This window comes from Vipera berus (assembly GCF_964194415.1).
Source record: "Vipera berus genome assembly, chromosome: 2".
NCBI classification, from domain to species: domain Eukaryota; kingdom Metazoa; phylum Chordata; class Lepidosauria; order Squamata; family Viperidae; genus Vipera; species Vipera berus.
Window position 1 is genome coordinate 234,791,912 of NC_138203.1, and position 15,483 is coordinate 234,807,394.

At 38.3% G+C, this 15,483-nt stretch overlaps 1 protein-coding gene across 3 annotated transcripts in view; it reads right to left on the reverse strand.

The window, feature by feature from the left end:
* The window catches only part of RAB7A (RAB7A, member RAS oncogene family), a 30,748-nt gene extending 15,506 nt beyond the window's left edge, over window positions 1–15,242 (reverse strand). For all 3 annotated transcript variants that reach the window (XR_014025587.1, XM_081321020.1, XM_081321019.1), the window contains exons 1-2: window positions 15,103–15,242; window positions 1,758–1,846 (exon numbers count right to left, since the gene is read on the reverse strand). Coding sequence is in view for 2 of the 3 variants with exons in the window: in XM_081321020.1 (XP_081177146.1) it covers window positions 1,758–1,810 (53 nt within the window). In the remaining variant the exon portion in view is untranslated. The remainder of the gene's footprint in view (window positions 1–1,757; window positions 1,847–15,102) is intronic.
* Between the last annotated feature and the right edge of the window lie 241 nt (window positions 15,243–15,483).

The following is a 15,483-nucleotide window of genomic DNA, read 5'->3' on the forward strand; positions in this document are numbered from 1 at the left end:
TGTTGCTATTTACCATTTCTAGAATACAGTATAAGTAACTGGTCATAACATGTTAAATATTAACTTTAATCAATCAAATCGATTTAAAATTGATTTATGAATCAAGGTTAGTCTATGATCTTTCAGATGTGTTGTATTAATACTGTCACCCACATTGGTGAAAGGGAATTATAAACTCAGCCTATTCAAAGGAACAGAATTATGAATTCTATTACTTAAATTCTGCAGCTACATCTGTTGCTTGCAGGATTTAACATTAAGAGAAGGAATCAAAGGATTAAAAAGCTTTGTCTTCAGTTGCAGCTTTCCTGTAACTGAAACATAGCACTTTGCCACACACAGATAGTCCCTAACTTACAACCGACCATTTAACGACCGTACAAAATTATGGTGGACATGGAAAGAGTGTTTAATAGTCTGTAAAGCACTTATGGATGTCATAAAGGGTCACACTAAGTCATCCCCTTGTGATTGCCATCCCATTGTGAATATGCGACCACATTTTGGGTGCTTGGCAGGTTGCCAAGTGAACCACAATCATGTGGTTGCCATTTGCAATCTTTTCTGCTGGCTTCCTCAGAAGTCAAAATTATCCCACAGTGTTGTCTTTCTGCTAGAGCAGGGGTAGGCAACCTCAGCTCTTTTATGACTCATGGACTTCAACTCCCAGAATTCCTGAGCCAGCTGGCTCAGGAATTCTGGGAGTTGAAGTCCATGAGTCATAAAAGAGCTGAGATTGCCTACCCCTGTGCTAGAGCCAATCTTCACCACATCTCTCTTGGGCTAAGACTAAGTCGTGACTGGGGATTCCTAGCCGGAGGAAGAGAGGCATGGCAAAGGTTGATTGACTTAGTCTCTAGAGCAGAAAGGCATGATCAGCCTGTCTGTGGATTCTCCACTCACGCTGGAGAAACCGGCAGGGAAGACTGCAAGCGGAGGAGATGGGAGGATTTGAGGTCTGTTCCTGTCGCTTCCATGCAGAGAGGGGAAATTCCTTGGCGGGCTTCAGCAATGGACCTTATTTAGCAACCATTTAATGTTACAATGGCACTGAAAAAAAGTGACAATTGGTCCTCACACTTATGACCGCCTTAGCATCCCTACAGTCATGTGATCAAAATTTGAGTGCTTGGCAATTGGCGTGTATTTAGGATTGTTGCAGCATTCCGGGGGGGGGGGCATGCGATCTCCATTTATGACTTCACCAGCTGGCTTCTAACAAACAAAAGTCAGTGGGGAAAGCTGGATTCATTTAATGACCATATGATCACTTAATAACTGGGGTGATTTACTTAACCACCATGGCAAAAAAAAAAGATTGTAAAATCAGGCCTGACTCACTTAGCCACCACACTGAGCAACAGACTTTCTGGTCTCAATTGTGGCTGTAAGTCAAAGACCACATATGTTGTCATTTGATTAAAACTATTGTGCCTTATTATTACGGTGGCTGCTTTAACAATTTACTCAGTACTGCAACCCCTGTTTGGTATTGGTTTGTTACCTTATCATACTACTTTGTATGATAAGGAGTCGTAGCATAGTATACATTTTTAAGCTAGATATTTACATGATCCTTGGGCTATGTTCAGTTGTTTTGCTCTTCTTTTTTTTGACAACCTTGGTAAGCTGAGAGGTTTTCCATTATTCATTTCATTTCAATTGCAGCAAAATTTGAGTATTTTGTATGCCTTAGTGGAATGTAATTCTCTTTGCTGACTGTTTTTAAGGCAAAATAATATTATACTAGTACTTACCCTGAATCTCCAAGAATGATGACTTTGAGTAATACTTTCTTTCTAGAAGTCATTATTACAGAATTCAGATGAATATTCAAGTGCACTTACTAGACAAAAAGAAATTACAATATAAGTGTCTTACTCTGCAATTCATTTGCTTTTACAGACAAGTCAAAATACAGATAACATATTAATATTTCATATCCTTGCAAATTAGGTACTAGATATTGCTTTCTCAAAACAGATGTAAGGATGGAATCACTTCATTGCAAAAAAAAGCCTCTGCTTGGCTACTGATCAAATATAGAGAGAGAATGCTTAGCTATTCAACTTAAGTGCCCCAGAAAGTATAAAAGCAAGAAAAAAAGATTCCCCAGAAACTTCAGTAATGCTGAATGCTATCAGTCTTAAAAGCATTCCATTTTTTTTTCTTTTTTGGCTTAAACCAGAAAAAAATAACCTAAGTTATCTTCTTAAAGTTGTTTATGAAAAATTATTTAAATTTCAGGTTAAGTGTCAGAAATTCCTCTTTGAAAAAATGTTAGTCCTACCAGAGATTCAACTTGGGAGAAAAGTCCACAATTCTTATTTTTGTTAAGAAATGGTTTCCCTCACACACACACACAATTCCAATATTGGAGAAAGAGTGGAAAACAGAATGCACAGCAAAACTGTACATTAGGCATAGCCCCTGAGGTTACATGAAACATCTGCTCTGCAACTGTCTTAAGTATAATTATGCAATCTACTGCAAACTGAAATTCCAACAAAGTATAGAATAGTAGTTTCATTTAAAATGTCCAGCAAGACTATAATTATTTATTAGGCTTGTAAGTTGTGAACACCTATTAGTACCTATATTGTGCTGTTTAAGATTCACAAATGTTGAATACTAAAGAAAATGCCATTATGGAATGCAAGCTTCTTAACATAGATGTAATGCTACAGGAATTATTGCGTACCAAAAAAAGGGAAGTGCCCAAATTCAAAGGTTGCAGCTAGTTTTAAAAAACGATATCAAGACACAGTTGAATCATGTATTTTTCAGTAAGAAACTACAACAAATAACTTCCAAAATCATACAGTGAAATTTTAATGGAGGGTGCAGAGTTCCATGATTTCCCAAATTCTAGTAAATCAAAGAGCATTTGATCATAGCAAACCAAATTACATTATTTACATGATGAACATCATCATGCAAATGACACAACTTATCATTTGCATCACAACATTGTTACACAAATGATAAATGCAGTACTCAAATACTCCTTCTGTGAGGGACATGGGCGGTCTAGAAACATGAAATATAAATAATAAATGAAATAAAATTGCACTGACATTTAGTCCTTTCTAAGAAAATCTGTTGCGCTGAGTAAATCATGGTTTTACTGTACTGCTTATAATTCTAATTTTCTCTTTGGAATTTGGAGCAAACCTTAACCTAATGAAGCAGTTATTAAAAAACAACAACAATCTTAGCTATGCTTGATAAACTAGCCATTATTTTTAAAGACCACGTAGCATGGGATTCATTTCCTCCATATTATCTCCAGTGCTGGGGATTCAATGTGTTAACATTTGCTAGATTGAAATAATTTTCATTTGAATTATGAATAAATCGTTGAAAGCCACAACTCTCATGCACACTTCTTGTTCATGACAGCATTGCTTTCCAAATGCCAACGGAGCTACTCAGTACTAGCAGAGCACAGCTGCAAATATTAACACTTACATGGCTAAGTGATACTATAAACAAAGCAAAATTAATAACACAGCACACCTACAAGGCTTAAGCTTGGTGCGGAAAGCATTTATACATACGCACAGTAAAAAATCTTTGCAATTTTAACACAAATTCATCCAAGAAATTTCAACAGCAAGCAAATATCAATCAGTAAAATAGAAGCATCCATTTAAAACTCTGCAGTTATGCCACCCTTAGCACCTTCAAGGGAAAACTTCCAGGATACAATAGTATAAGGACTGTAAAGACAATTATAAAATTTAAAATTATCTTCAGACAACATCAATAACTTTAAGACATCATCTTCCATTAATTAAAAAGGCCTTCTGGAAGAACTTTTTTCAAATTGCTTCCCAAAGACACAAAGGGTCTCGAGGGCAGATCTCCCGTGGCAAACTATTCGGCAACAAAGGGACTTGGTTGTTTTCTTCCAGATGTTTCATGACCCAAACTAGGTAACATCATCAGTGCGAGTCATTATGATTTTCAAGGCATCATCATCACTAGCACTGATGGTGTTACCTAGTTTGGGTCATGAAACGTCTGCAAGAAAAGAACCAAGCTCAGAGAGCACCAAGGACTTCTCCTTTCATCTGAACTACAAATATTCCTCTTTACTGGTAAACAAGAGGACCATTTGTCAGAAAATTATCTCCTAAATCTCTTTCTTCTAATCTGTCAAAGAGTTGGGAACTACTAACATTTTTCACTCCTAAACATTTCATTAGTTTTATAAAACATTATGGAATGCTATCAAGTATGCACTTTCCTATAAATTTTAACACACTTATTTAAGTGATAAAAACACCATGAAAAAGTAGATTTTTAAAGATAAAATGAGGACTATCAACCGCACATTTGATACAAAATATGAAATTCGACACATCTATAAAAATTGGCACTCTATGCCAGGAGCCAGTGCATAGTTATTACAAATATAGAGAAATGTCCCAGCATTAATTATTGGTATTTCGTGTCCATATCCTTTTGGAGTTACGGTTTATTTCTGACACAAAAAATGGTATTTCATAGGAGGCTAATTACTCAAAACCAACACCATTGTACTATTTTGAGAAAAAAGGATACTGTAAAATCAGTGTTTTCCAACTGGTGGCTTTCAGCATGCAGATTTCAATCCTCAAAATACTCAGTCAGAGAACCACAAGTTAAAGTGTTACATATTCCAAATTTGCTCAGGTTGCAAAAGATTGCTGTGGCTATTTTAAGGTATAACTTCACTGTTGACTTATTTCTTCTAAGGCATACCAGTCTATATGTAAGTTCATTTTCCCAACTAAATAACTTTGCCAATGCCTTAGCGTGCAACAGTAAACTTTTGGAAGACTTTAGATTCCAGTCAGATGATTATGTAGGGGCTGTAATGAACTGCTTGCTATTTTGATAAACACAACTGAGGTAAAGGATTGAATTTTAGTATTTGCCCATGTAAGGCAAGCTTTTCCTGATAATTCTATTTTTTTATTGCTGTATTTCTCTTTATTCCCTCAGGTAACCATAGAAACAGTACTTAGCACAAGTCTGCACAATCAGATTACAACAACATGTGTGGGCTCAGAATGCTTAATCACATTCCTTCCTTCATGGAGAAAGCACTTCATAATTTCTTTTCTCCATAAGACCTCACTTTTAATGGTGTGATTTTAAACTCAGTTTGCTAGCTCCTCTGGAAGAGATATGACACCAAGCAGCTTTTTTTATTCTGTGGGTTCTGAATGAAGACAGAACAAAGTGGTTTCTTGGATGAGAGTTATGATACCAACTGTACCTTTCTCAAACCGAGCAGTAAGGACATTAACAAGCTTCCTACAGTAATTTAAAATAAGATTTACCTGGGAATATGTTTGGCACGAATGATCAAGATGGTTATTTCCAATTATTCCCAGACTATAAAGAACTTTTAGGAATCCTTCTATATAGTTTTCCACAGAAAGCTTAAGATATCCTTAGTGTAACAATGAACAGTGAATGAGCCTTCCACTCCAGAAATTCCATATAATGAAGACCGATCCACTCCCTTAAATGCAGCCACCTTTGCTTCTTCAACAAACATTGAGTTTTCTCAAACTATATCCTATCTGTTACTTTTCTTCCAGCATTTGCACACCTTAAAATTGCTCCATTCATTTCCCATTTCTACTTTTGGCTATTTACCACATAACTTGCAATCATGCACTCCATTTTTCCATCAAGCAAAACTCAAGTCTTAATTTTGAGTTCCACACTTGTTACGCCGTGTAATCTAACTTTCCGAGCATGTCATTTGAGTTCTCAGCCAAAAATGGAGCATGACTGACAAAGAACTTTCACATCTCCAAATATTTTATATATTCATAAATATGCTAAATAATCAATGGAATACATTCTTTTATTGTTTATTGGGTAATACAACTATTAAAGCATTATATTTAGTCTGACACATTTACTCCTCTGTCATATACCAAAACTTGGAGACTGCCTAAACAGTCTTGGCAAGGTTTTTCAGAAGTGGTTTGCCATTGCCTCCTTCCTAGGGCTGTGACTATCCCAAGCCCAGCCAGCTAGTGCAGAGGTCCCCAAACTTTTGGGCACCAGGGACCGTTTCCGTGGAGAGAGGTTTTTCCATGGACCAGAGGGGGAGTGGTTGTGTGTGCTGCCTGCATCCCGCGGATGGGGCTTTGCTTGTTTGTGCGGACTGGTTGCTGGCATGCCACGGCCTGGTACTGGTCCACGGACTGGGGACCCCTTGAGCTAGTGCCTGAAGCAGGAGCAGAAGGTGTCTAGCCTAATGCCTTTAACCACTACGCCAAAGTGGCTCTCATATTATTGCCATACAAATCTCCAAAATACTACTTCTCTCATTTTTTTAACTTCGGTTTCATCCCAAGCCATTATTTTTTCCCCAGTCAATTTACTCATGGCACTCCTTAGTTTGCTTCACCCATTTTCAAAACAATTTCTATATACATCAAAATCAATATCTATTTTCTCTGCTTCTTTTAACTGTCCTTGCTTTCTCTAATTAAACCGTTTAATAGCGTAACAGAGTTGGAAGGGATCTTAGAGGTCTTCTAGTCCAACCCTTGCTCAAACAGGAGACCTTATGCCATTTCAGACAAATGGCTGCCCAATCTCTTCTTAAAAACCACCAGTGATGGAGCACCTATTTCTGTTTGCAACTATCATTTTCTCTATACAGATCTATTCCTTTCACCCTTTTTATCAATACTTCTTATCCACAGTTTCTTCTGCTTTATCATTCTACCAAACGTCCTTGTTCATACTTCTCAGCATAACTCTATGCTTCTCTGTCATATAGTTCTTTTCCCTCTGGTCCAATTAGCTTTCACATACCCTTCCCTCACATCCACTTTTGATTTAATTTTGTTGGATGATTAATCTATCTTCTAATACTTTTCCCATACTAGACTCATACTTGATTTTCTTTTAATTCTTAAGTGTTTAAAACTAAGGAAAAAAATAAAGTAAAAACTCAATAGTAGTGTGAGGAGGAATTAGAGACTGGGATCCATTTGTGTCCAGGACATAGCATTAGGAGAATATGATCTAATATTCTAATAGTGATCCTCTAGCTACCTTTCAATATCAACTATGGTACCTTTCTATGGGATTAGATCTTAGAGGAACTGTTTTGTAATGGTTCTGATTTTTGTCCTATTTATACTCACCAAGCCCATGGTACTGGGGAAATGTTTGAATCTACATTGATTTTTAATGTCCTTGGGTTTCTCCCTCACACTGTGCAAAACCTATATGAAATTACTGGAAATATTGATGTACAGTAAATCGATGATACCTAGTTCTACTACTTTTATCTGAATTTGGTCTGAATGAGGAAAAGCAAACTGAAATTAAGTCAAAGAAGATGGAGATACTGTTGATAAGGAGAAACCAGAATCAGGGATTGAGGCGATCATTCTGAATTGCACACCTGTGGAAAAAGCAGAGTGCTCCTTATCTCCAATGTAACTGGATTTACTATTAATTCTTATAATTTGTATTTTTATGGCTTTGTTTCCATAATTCAGTGAATCCAGAGACCCAACAACTCTACTTTACCCTAGTCTAATATGTTAAATGAACCCAACATTAAGTTAGGTAAAAGTGTGTCACTTGCTTAATAGGTAGGATTATGTAATTTCTACTTAGTTCTACGTTACAGAAATACGGTTCTGAATTAGTCATACTTGTGGAGTCATTGTTCCTGCTATAAATATATTCTCCCATAAATTTTACAATATTTAGTAATTTTACAGCTTTTCCTTCAAGTCTTTTTTTCCAGAAGACTTCAGAGGATTTAACAGAATAATCTTGCCAGAATTTAATTATTTGTCTTCTAACAATTAATAAATAATGAGCAAGCACACTAATAGATTTAAAAAGACATGTTACATTAGACATTAGCTATATACAGGGCTTTTTTTCTCATAGAACGCTCAGAACGGAGTTCCGGCACCTTTTTTGGATGGAACCTTGTAGGGTAGGCAAGGTGGGTTGTATGACATGTGTGAGTTCCGGCACCTTTTGGCAACCATCATATATTTATGGTGGCTGCAGTGTCGTGGGGTGACCTTCCCAGGTGACTTCCAACAGCAAAATCAGTGGGGGAAGCCATATTCACTTAACAACCATATGATTCACTTAACAACAATGGCATCAAAGGTAAAATTGGATATGACTCACTTAACAACAAACTTGCTTAGCAACAGAAATTCTGATCCCAATTGTGATTGTAAGTTGAGACCTACTTGTACACTATTTGGTTATAAAGCCTACCTTAAGCTTCCAGTACACAAATGTGAGTTATCTAGTATAGCTCCCTGAACCAGCTCTCTCTTTGCTGAGTTTAAACATTTGAAAAACTCATCAGCAATGCTAAACTGAAAAGTAGGGAAATGTTAGCTAAGGGAAAACCTTTTCTGACTGGCGCATTTCAAAAGCGTTGGATTACAACTTTCACAACAGCTAAAAATTACTTCTATAGTTTAGATATCTTAACTGCTGAGCATCAGTCTGCACAATGCGTAAGTCCTCAAATAGTAAATATTCCAGTTCTAAGTAACACTAGCAAGAATTTATGCTCTCTATACATTGCCTATGCTTTTGTTTAAAGCAGGCATGTCAAACCTGCGATGTCATGTGACATCGTGCGATATATCGCAACTTTGTCCCCATTGCCAGCAATGGGGTGGGCGCGGTTTCAGTATAATGCATCAGGCCCATGGGCCGGCAGTTTGACATGCCTGGTTTAAAGGGATGCTTACACTCATTAAATATTAATACTTGGAGAATGGACAAAATGCAATTTGTCTGCATGAAGCAATTTCACCATGCATCTCAAATATCTATGCTGGCAGCAGCTTCATTTTCCACTCCGCTTTTATAACTGAACTAAAAGCTGTGATCAAGAGCAGCTAAGAAAATTGAAACATAACTGGCATGAATGCCGGCATTATTGCCTCTGTCTAAAATCCACTTCTGTATATCTCACTGCCTACCACAGCTATTTATGGTGTCAACATAAATAGAATCGTATTCCAGAGTGAAGTAAAAAGAATATATTAATTGGCAGTTTATGCATTCAATTATCTCCCAAACAATTACCACCAGCTTCTTAAGCTTGAATCTTCCATATATTATAAACTGCAATTTCCATTTAGCTAGTATGATCAAATATCACAGATTATAGAAACCTGGAATGACCTAGGTTAGAAAAACGAGAGTAGAACATGAAAAGCAAATGATATAAGCCTAAACTAGGGCTTTCTTTACTGGAATCCTGCAAGATTTCCAAATTAATTCCCTCAAAAGAGAAGGCTAAAATGCCTAAGTATACAAGTGTATCTGAAGTTATAGGATCTGAATGGGGTACAACAGTCTTCAGCTGAACCCTGGCAAGACTGGATGGGTTTGGATTTGGGTCCTTATTTTAATAATGATTTCTAAAAATTTTAGAATAGTTGTTTTGATCTGTTGTTTTATTCAATTGCTGTACACCACCCAGAATAACTTTCTGTGAGATAAGTGGTCATATAAATGTGATTGATAAATAAAGCCAATGTTTTTAGTACTGTTGGCAGAGGCTAAGTTATGAAAGTGCAACACAGATACATAATTGTTTTATGTATTCAAATTTAGTGAACTATTCACTCTCCACCATATGCATATTAAAATTTGTGAAAGTTGTAACTCCAATATTGCTCCAAATTCGATAGGGGATCTGACAAATCATAGCTTACAGAGCAGCTCTGTAAACACAACACAGTAAACAACAAAACAAATTGCATTACTTGGTGTAATATGTCTCTCTAGCTATTAGCTGGCAGCTGAACAAGATACAGAAATAACTTTTAAAGGAGAGCAATTAAAATGGCAACGTGGAAGAATTAAGTGGATGAGGGATTTGTCTAATGTAAAATAAACTATTACAAATCAATAAAGAGAGTCAGTTTGGTGTAATGGCTATCAGACTACAAATCATGAGACCGTGAGTTTTAAGTATAAAACCAGTTATGTGACTTTGGACTATTACTCATTCTCAGCCCTAGGAAATCACTTCTGAAAATGTTCTCAAGAAAACTGCAGGGACTTGTCCTGGCAGTCGCCAAGTCTGACTTGAAGGCAGAGGGGGAGGCACATGACCATTTGGGAAAGAAAAGCATCTCAATAGACAAGGTCACTATCAACTTTGCATATTGCTGTGGACTAGTCATAATTCACTTTTTATGAAAGTTCAGCAATAGCATCTTTTAATTAAAGAATATTGATGATTTCCATATTTATGACATTAGTTGTCGCAGATGGGACTTAGGATTCCAATGAAGTGTCACCTGCCTATTCCACTATTAATATATTGCTTCTATATTAATGGTAAAAGGACTAAAATTGATCTCAGCATGGACTGTGCTGTTAGTTGAAATGAAACACACTAGTTAATTCAAAAAAGTAACTATCATTCTGTAAACAAATATTGATTTCTCTACTTCTAAACACAGTTTAATATTTTTTCACATTACTATAACAGCTTTGTTTATAACTACTTGTTACTTCATTTACATGGTTACCTCAGGAATACTGTAATCACCTGTCTTCCAAGCCTAGTTATTATGTTGCCAGAGAGAATATACCAGTATAAGCACTTCAAGCTCAACATTTATGGGTGGGTAGCAATGAAATTTAATTCGGTGTTTATCCTCAGATTTAAAAGAAATTACCCCACTTCTGGTTGTGCCATACAAGCCAAGCATGCTTTTAACATTAGTGTTTTCAAATGCCTTCAAGTCAGTGGGGGCTCCTGGTCAATGCCTGGACTATTCTCTGCAGTTTTCCGAACAAAATTTCAGAAGCGGTTTGACATTGCTTCCTTCCTAAAGCTGAAAGATAGTGGTAAGACCAAAGTTATCCAGCTAGTTTGTTACCTAAAGGAGGACTAGAAGTCATGGATCTCCTGCTTTTTAGCATGGTGCTTTAAAGTTTAACCATTACACAGACCTATCTCTTAGTGAGTAATCCAGGAACACAGAATGTTGCCTTACAACAAATCTGATTCTTGGTTTAAAGGTGTCGATATTGACTGGAAACAATTATCAGTATTTTTTGTATTTAGGATATTTTGATGCAAAAGAGCTGCTCCATCATTGTGCTCCTATGAAAATATATTCATATATAAGCAGTACCTCCATCAGAAAAAGCTTGAGCTAAACTCATCAAGGAATCAGACTGCCTCAAATCACTCACAACGAGTTATGTTTATAAATGAGTTTATAAATATCCAGTGTGAGAAAAATCTGATTTTGGTTCCTGGTAATCACACTCATTTTTTCCCCATTTTTTTCTGAGGTGAACTCAGAGCAGAATAATGTAATAGTTAAACCATCCTTCCGAGGTAGGTAAAATGAGGACCCAGATTGTTGGGGGCAATTAAGTTGACTTTGTAATAATGCCGCTTGGGGTGTGTGTGTGAAAGCCCTAATAAGCAGGCATATACATAGAATGAAGGCTACTGCTAAGCTTGTAAGCCGCCCTGAGTCTTCGGAGAAGGGCGGGATATAAATGGAATTAAAATAAAAAATAAAAAAAATAAATCTGATTGATACCAGGTAAACCTAGATATTAATCCATCCTTAGGCATGAAAACTACTGGATGATTTTGAGCCAGCCAATCTCATAGGGCTGTTGTAGGGGGAAAAAAAAGAAAAGAGGATATGCTTTCCATGATATCCTGAGCTCTTGAACAAAAATACAGGGTACACATTTGACAAATGAAGGTCATTTTTCAACCAATTACACAACATACATTTTAGAACGATCCAACCGTTGCAGTGCCATAAATTGACTGGTAAGGCTAGGACGCTGCTGTAAGCTACGGGGGAGATGGCCAAAAGCACCTTAACATCCAACCACTATTTTTGTTTTGTAAGAATTTCTAAGAGGAACAGAGACATATTTAACACAAAATTATGCTGTTGAGTTAAACACTTTTAATACGCCTCTTTAACTTTTAAAATGAATTGGGGGGAAATTAAAAGTGAGTTTGAAAGTAAAACCTAGACGACCTTAAGGGAGTTACCAATACATATATTGTACACTATTTTAAATAGAAGGCTGAAAGCGTTAGCTTTTATAGTCCAAATACAAGTGCAAATATGCATAGTATCTAAGATCCTGTAATTGGTCTAGAAGCTATTATGGATTTGCTCATGCTGACAACAGTTCTACAGCATTAGATACAAGTCTCCTATCTGCCACTACTCAAAACTTCACCTGTTTGAAGCAAAAACTATGCTTTATATATCAGGATGTAAGGATATGTTTGTATTATTTGCCTACAGTTTTCAGTACAATCAACCAACACTTCTCAAGCTGTGGATTAGGATCCTGAAAATGGGGGGGGGGTGGTGGCGGCCAGGGGCATAAATTTTTTAAAAAAACTTGCAGAGATAGGGTTGGAATGCTGTCAAAATTTAATTCTGGGATTTGCTAATTTTTCACGGGCAAGCTCTAGAGGGCAGTACTGATACCTTATCGAGTTTAAATTGAACTATTAAAAAGATGTATTTATTTCTTGCCATTGTCTCAAAGGCGCTTTCCCTCCCCCAAAAGGCAACTGGACTGTTTTTCCCTTGAGGGAAGAAGAAAACATTTTGCTTCTCATCCAAGAAGCTTCATCACCTATCCTTCCATTACTTGCCATCACACCTGATGAAGCTTCTTAGATGAGAAGCAAAACGTTTTCTTCTTCCCTCAAGGGAAAAACAGTCCAGTTGCCTTTTGGGGGGAAAAAGCACCTTTGAGACAGCTATGACTTGGATCACGGAGAATCTCCACAGACATTCCTTGCCATTATTTATGGAAGGTTACCAAATTTATTTCTCATTTTCAAAGGTTGTGGTAATACAAAGTTTGAGAATTTCTTACCATAAGCAGAAAAACGAAACATTTAAGAGCAAATTGAAACATCTACTTTGAATAATTGATCTCTTGCAAGTTATTTTTTCCCCAGTTATATTAGACTAAGCATATGACAAACCTGCCTTTACAGAAATTGACTACAGAGCCTATTTTCTATACCACAATTTCCAAAGCAATAGGTTGTATGTACCAGTTTCCTCTAGAAACACTTGATGACATTTAATCCCTAGAGAAATTGCACTTAACTACTCATGAACTAAATCATGTGCTTAATCAGCTGCTGCAATCACAAGGGAAGACAACATGTTTGCTCTTCCCAGCTAAGCAGGGAAAACATAGAACAGGGAATATAATTGGATTCCGTTTAATACAGTAATAAAGTAATTTAATAAAAAAGCAAATTACTTTGAGCTCCACACAATCTAAATCAGATAACTAGGCTATATAATCATTTGAGTCCCAAAACATTTTAGAATAGATAAATGTATTGCTTAGCTTTCATTGTGATATGCAATTATCACAGTAAAATCAATTTAGTGGCCCAATCCATTATTCTTGTCATTTGCCTTAAATTACCAGGCTTTAAATAACTAAATATTCCTAAATATGGCACAAACTGCTTCTTCAGTGTGATGACATATTCATATACAACAGCACCAAAGATAAGGTTAGCTCTGTTCAAGGGTTATCAGTCTTGAAGCCTACTTTTATCCTGAGTCATTTGTTGTCTAGCATTCTGATTAAGTATTTAAGGCAATACAGAAAGACACTGCTTTATTTACCATCCCTAACTTAGTAAACTACGTAATGTTTAGATAGTGAGATAACATTGTGAGCCCCAACTGATTTACCATTCATATGCTCAAAGGAAACTCTTGTATTAGATTGAGTTAAACTGTCCTTGTACATAATCACTCAATTGATTCCACTCTTGAATTTACTCTCAAAAGTATTGTCGACCAACACTAGATGACCTCCAAGGTCCCTTCCAACTTTATTATTATTATTATTATTAAGGCTTCTGCAGTACAACCTGAATCTTACGGTATAATCATACGAAATAGCACTAGGTTCAGATAGAATGATCTCCCAAGAGGCATATTAAGATGACTGAATTAACTCCCGGAAAGGTGTGTGTGTGTGTGGGGGGGGGAGGCAGGCACTTCTATTTATTCAGGATATATAGGCATTTTCAGCTGGGAGATGGGGTGGGAAGAGTAGCAAGTAACAGATACCCTCCTAAGTAGCTTTAGGGATATAAAAAAAAATAACACCAAAAGTTCCCGCTTGTTTAAATATCGACGTTCGATATTTACCGAACGACAAGTTGAAGCCGGGCCAAAAGCCATGAATCCGTATTCTATTAAGTCAGGGGTCTTCAAACTTGGCCCTTTTATGACTTGTGGACTTCAACTCCCAGAATTCCTCAGCCAGCAAAGCTGGCTGAGGAATTCTGGGAGTTGAAGTCCACAAGTCATAAAAGGGCCAAGTTTGAAGACCCCTGTATTAAGTCTTCAATTGGACTGTAACAGGAAGCGTTATCGTTTAGCCAGCAAAAAGACGGGCAGAAGAGCGCTGGGCCGGCTTTGGAGCTGTTCAGCGGCTCTCTCTCACCTTTCAGTTTTCCAACGGGCCAGGAACCAGCTATTATGAACCAATGGTCACCGACAACAGGCTTCTCTAGTCCACGTTTCTTTGTTCCGGAAAACGGAGGGGTGGAGAAAGAGAAGGAAGCCCGAAAGCCACCCTCTCTCTCTCTCTCTCTCTCTCCCTTCTTCCCAGGGACATCCTACCGGCAGCGTCCTCGCCTTGCCAAACCCCCGCCCACCGCAGACGATCGTTAGTAAGCGGCTCCCTCCCCCACTAAACTGGCCCTACGGAGAAGGACCTCTCCCCAGCTCCAAAGCCAACAGGGCGGGGCCCAGACGGCCGCTCCCTCCTCCCGTCGCGAACACGGCCGAGAAAAAAAAGACAAAAAAAAGGCAGCGACAAAGGAATTTCCCCCCCTCTCTCCTCCTCGGACGCCACCGGCAGAGCCGCGCCCTTCTCCCCTTCTCCAACGCAGCGGGCCAAGCCAGTGCCCCCCCCCCCTCCCGCAGTCCGTTAGGCCGCTCTCCCGACCTCGAGCCCAACAACAGACACCCCCACGTTGGCCGCGCTCCGGGGCCCCACCCGCGCCCTCAGACTCACCGTGTAAAACCAGAAGACCCGGCTTGCCCCGCTCTTCCCTCCGCGACCTCAGGACCGCCGACCCTCCGCTCCCTTCGGCTCCGCTTTAATGGGGCCAAACACCCTCCCCGCTTTCACTTCCGCCTCTTGCTCACCCCTTCCGGTCACGCGACCTGCCCGGCGTCTTCATACGCTGACGTGCCGGAGGGCGGGGCCCAGAGGCCGGACGGGCTTCGGGAAGCCTTTGGTTCTAATTACAGCAGGCTCACGATCTAGCCTCCCCTTTAGCGGCGGCTCTATGGTCCGTGTAATTGAGTCCCCTTGCAAAATTCCGAAACCGTGTTTGAAAATGGGAGGCTGGCCGCCGAGGAGGCTCCGATTCCAGATTCAGTTTATTAAGCA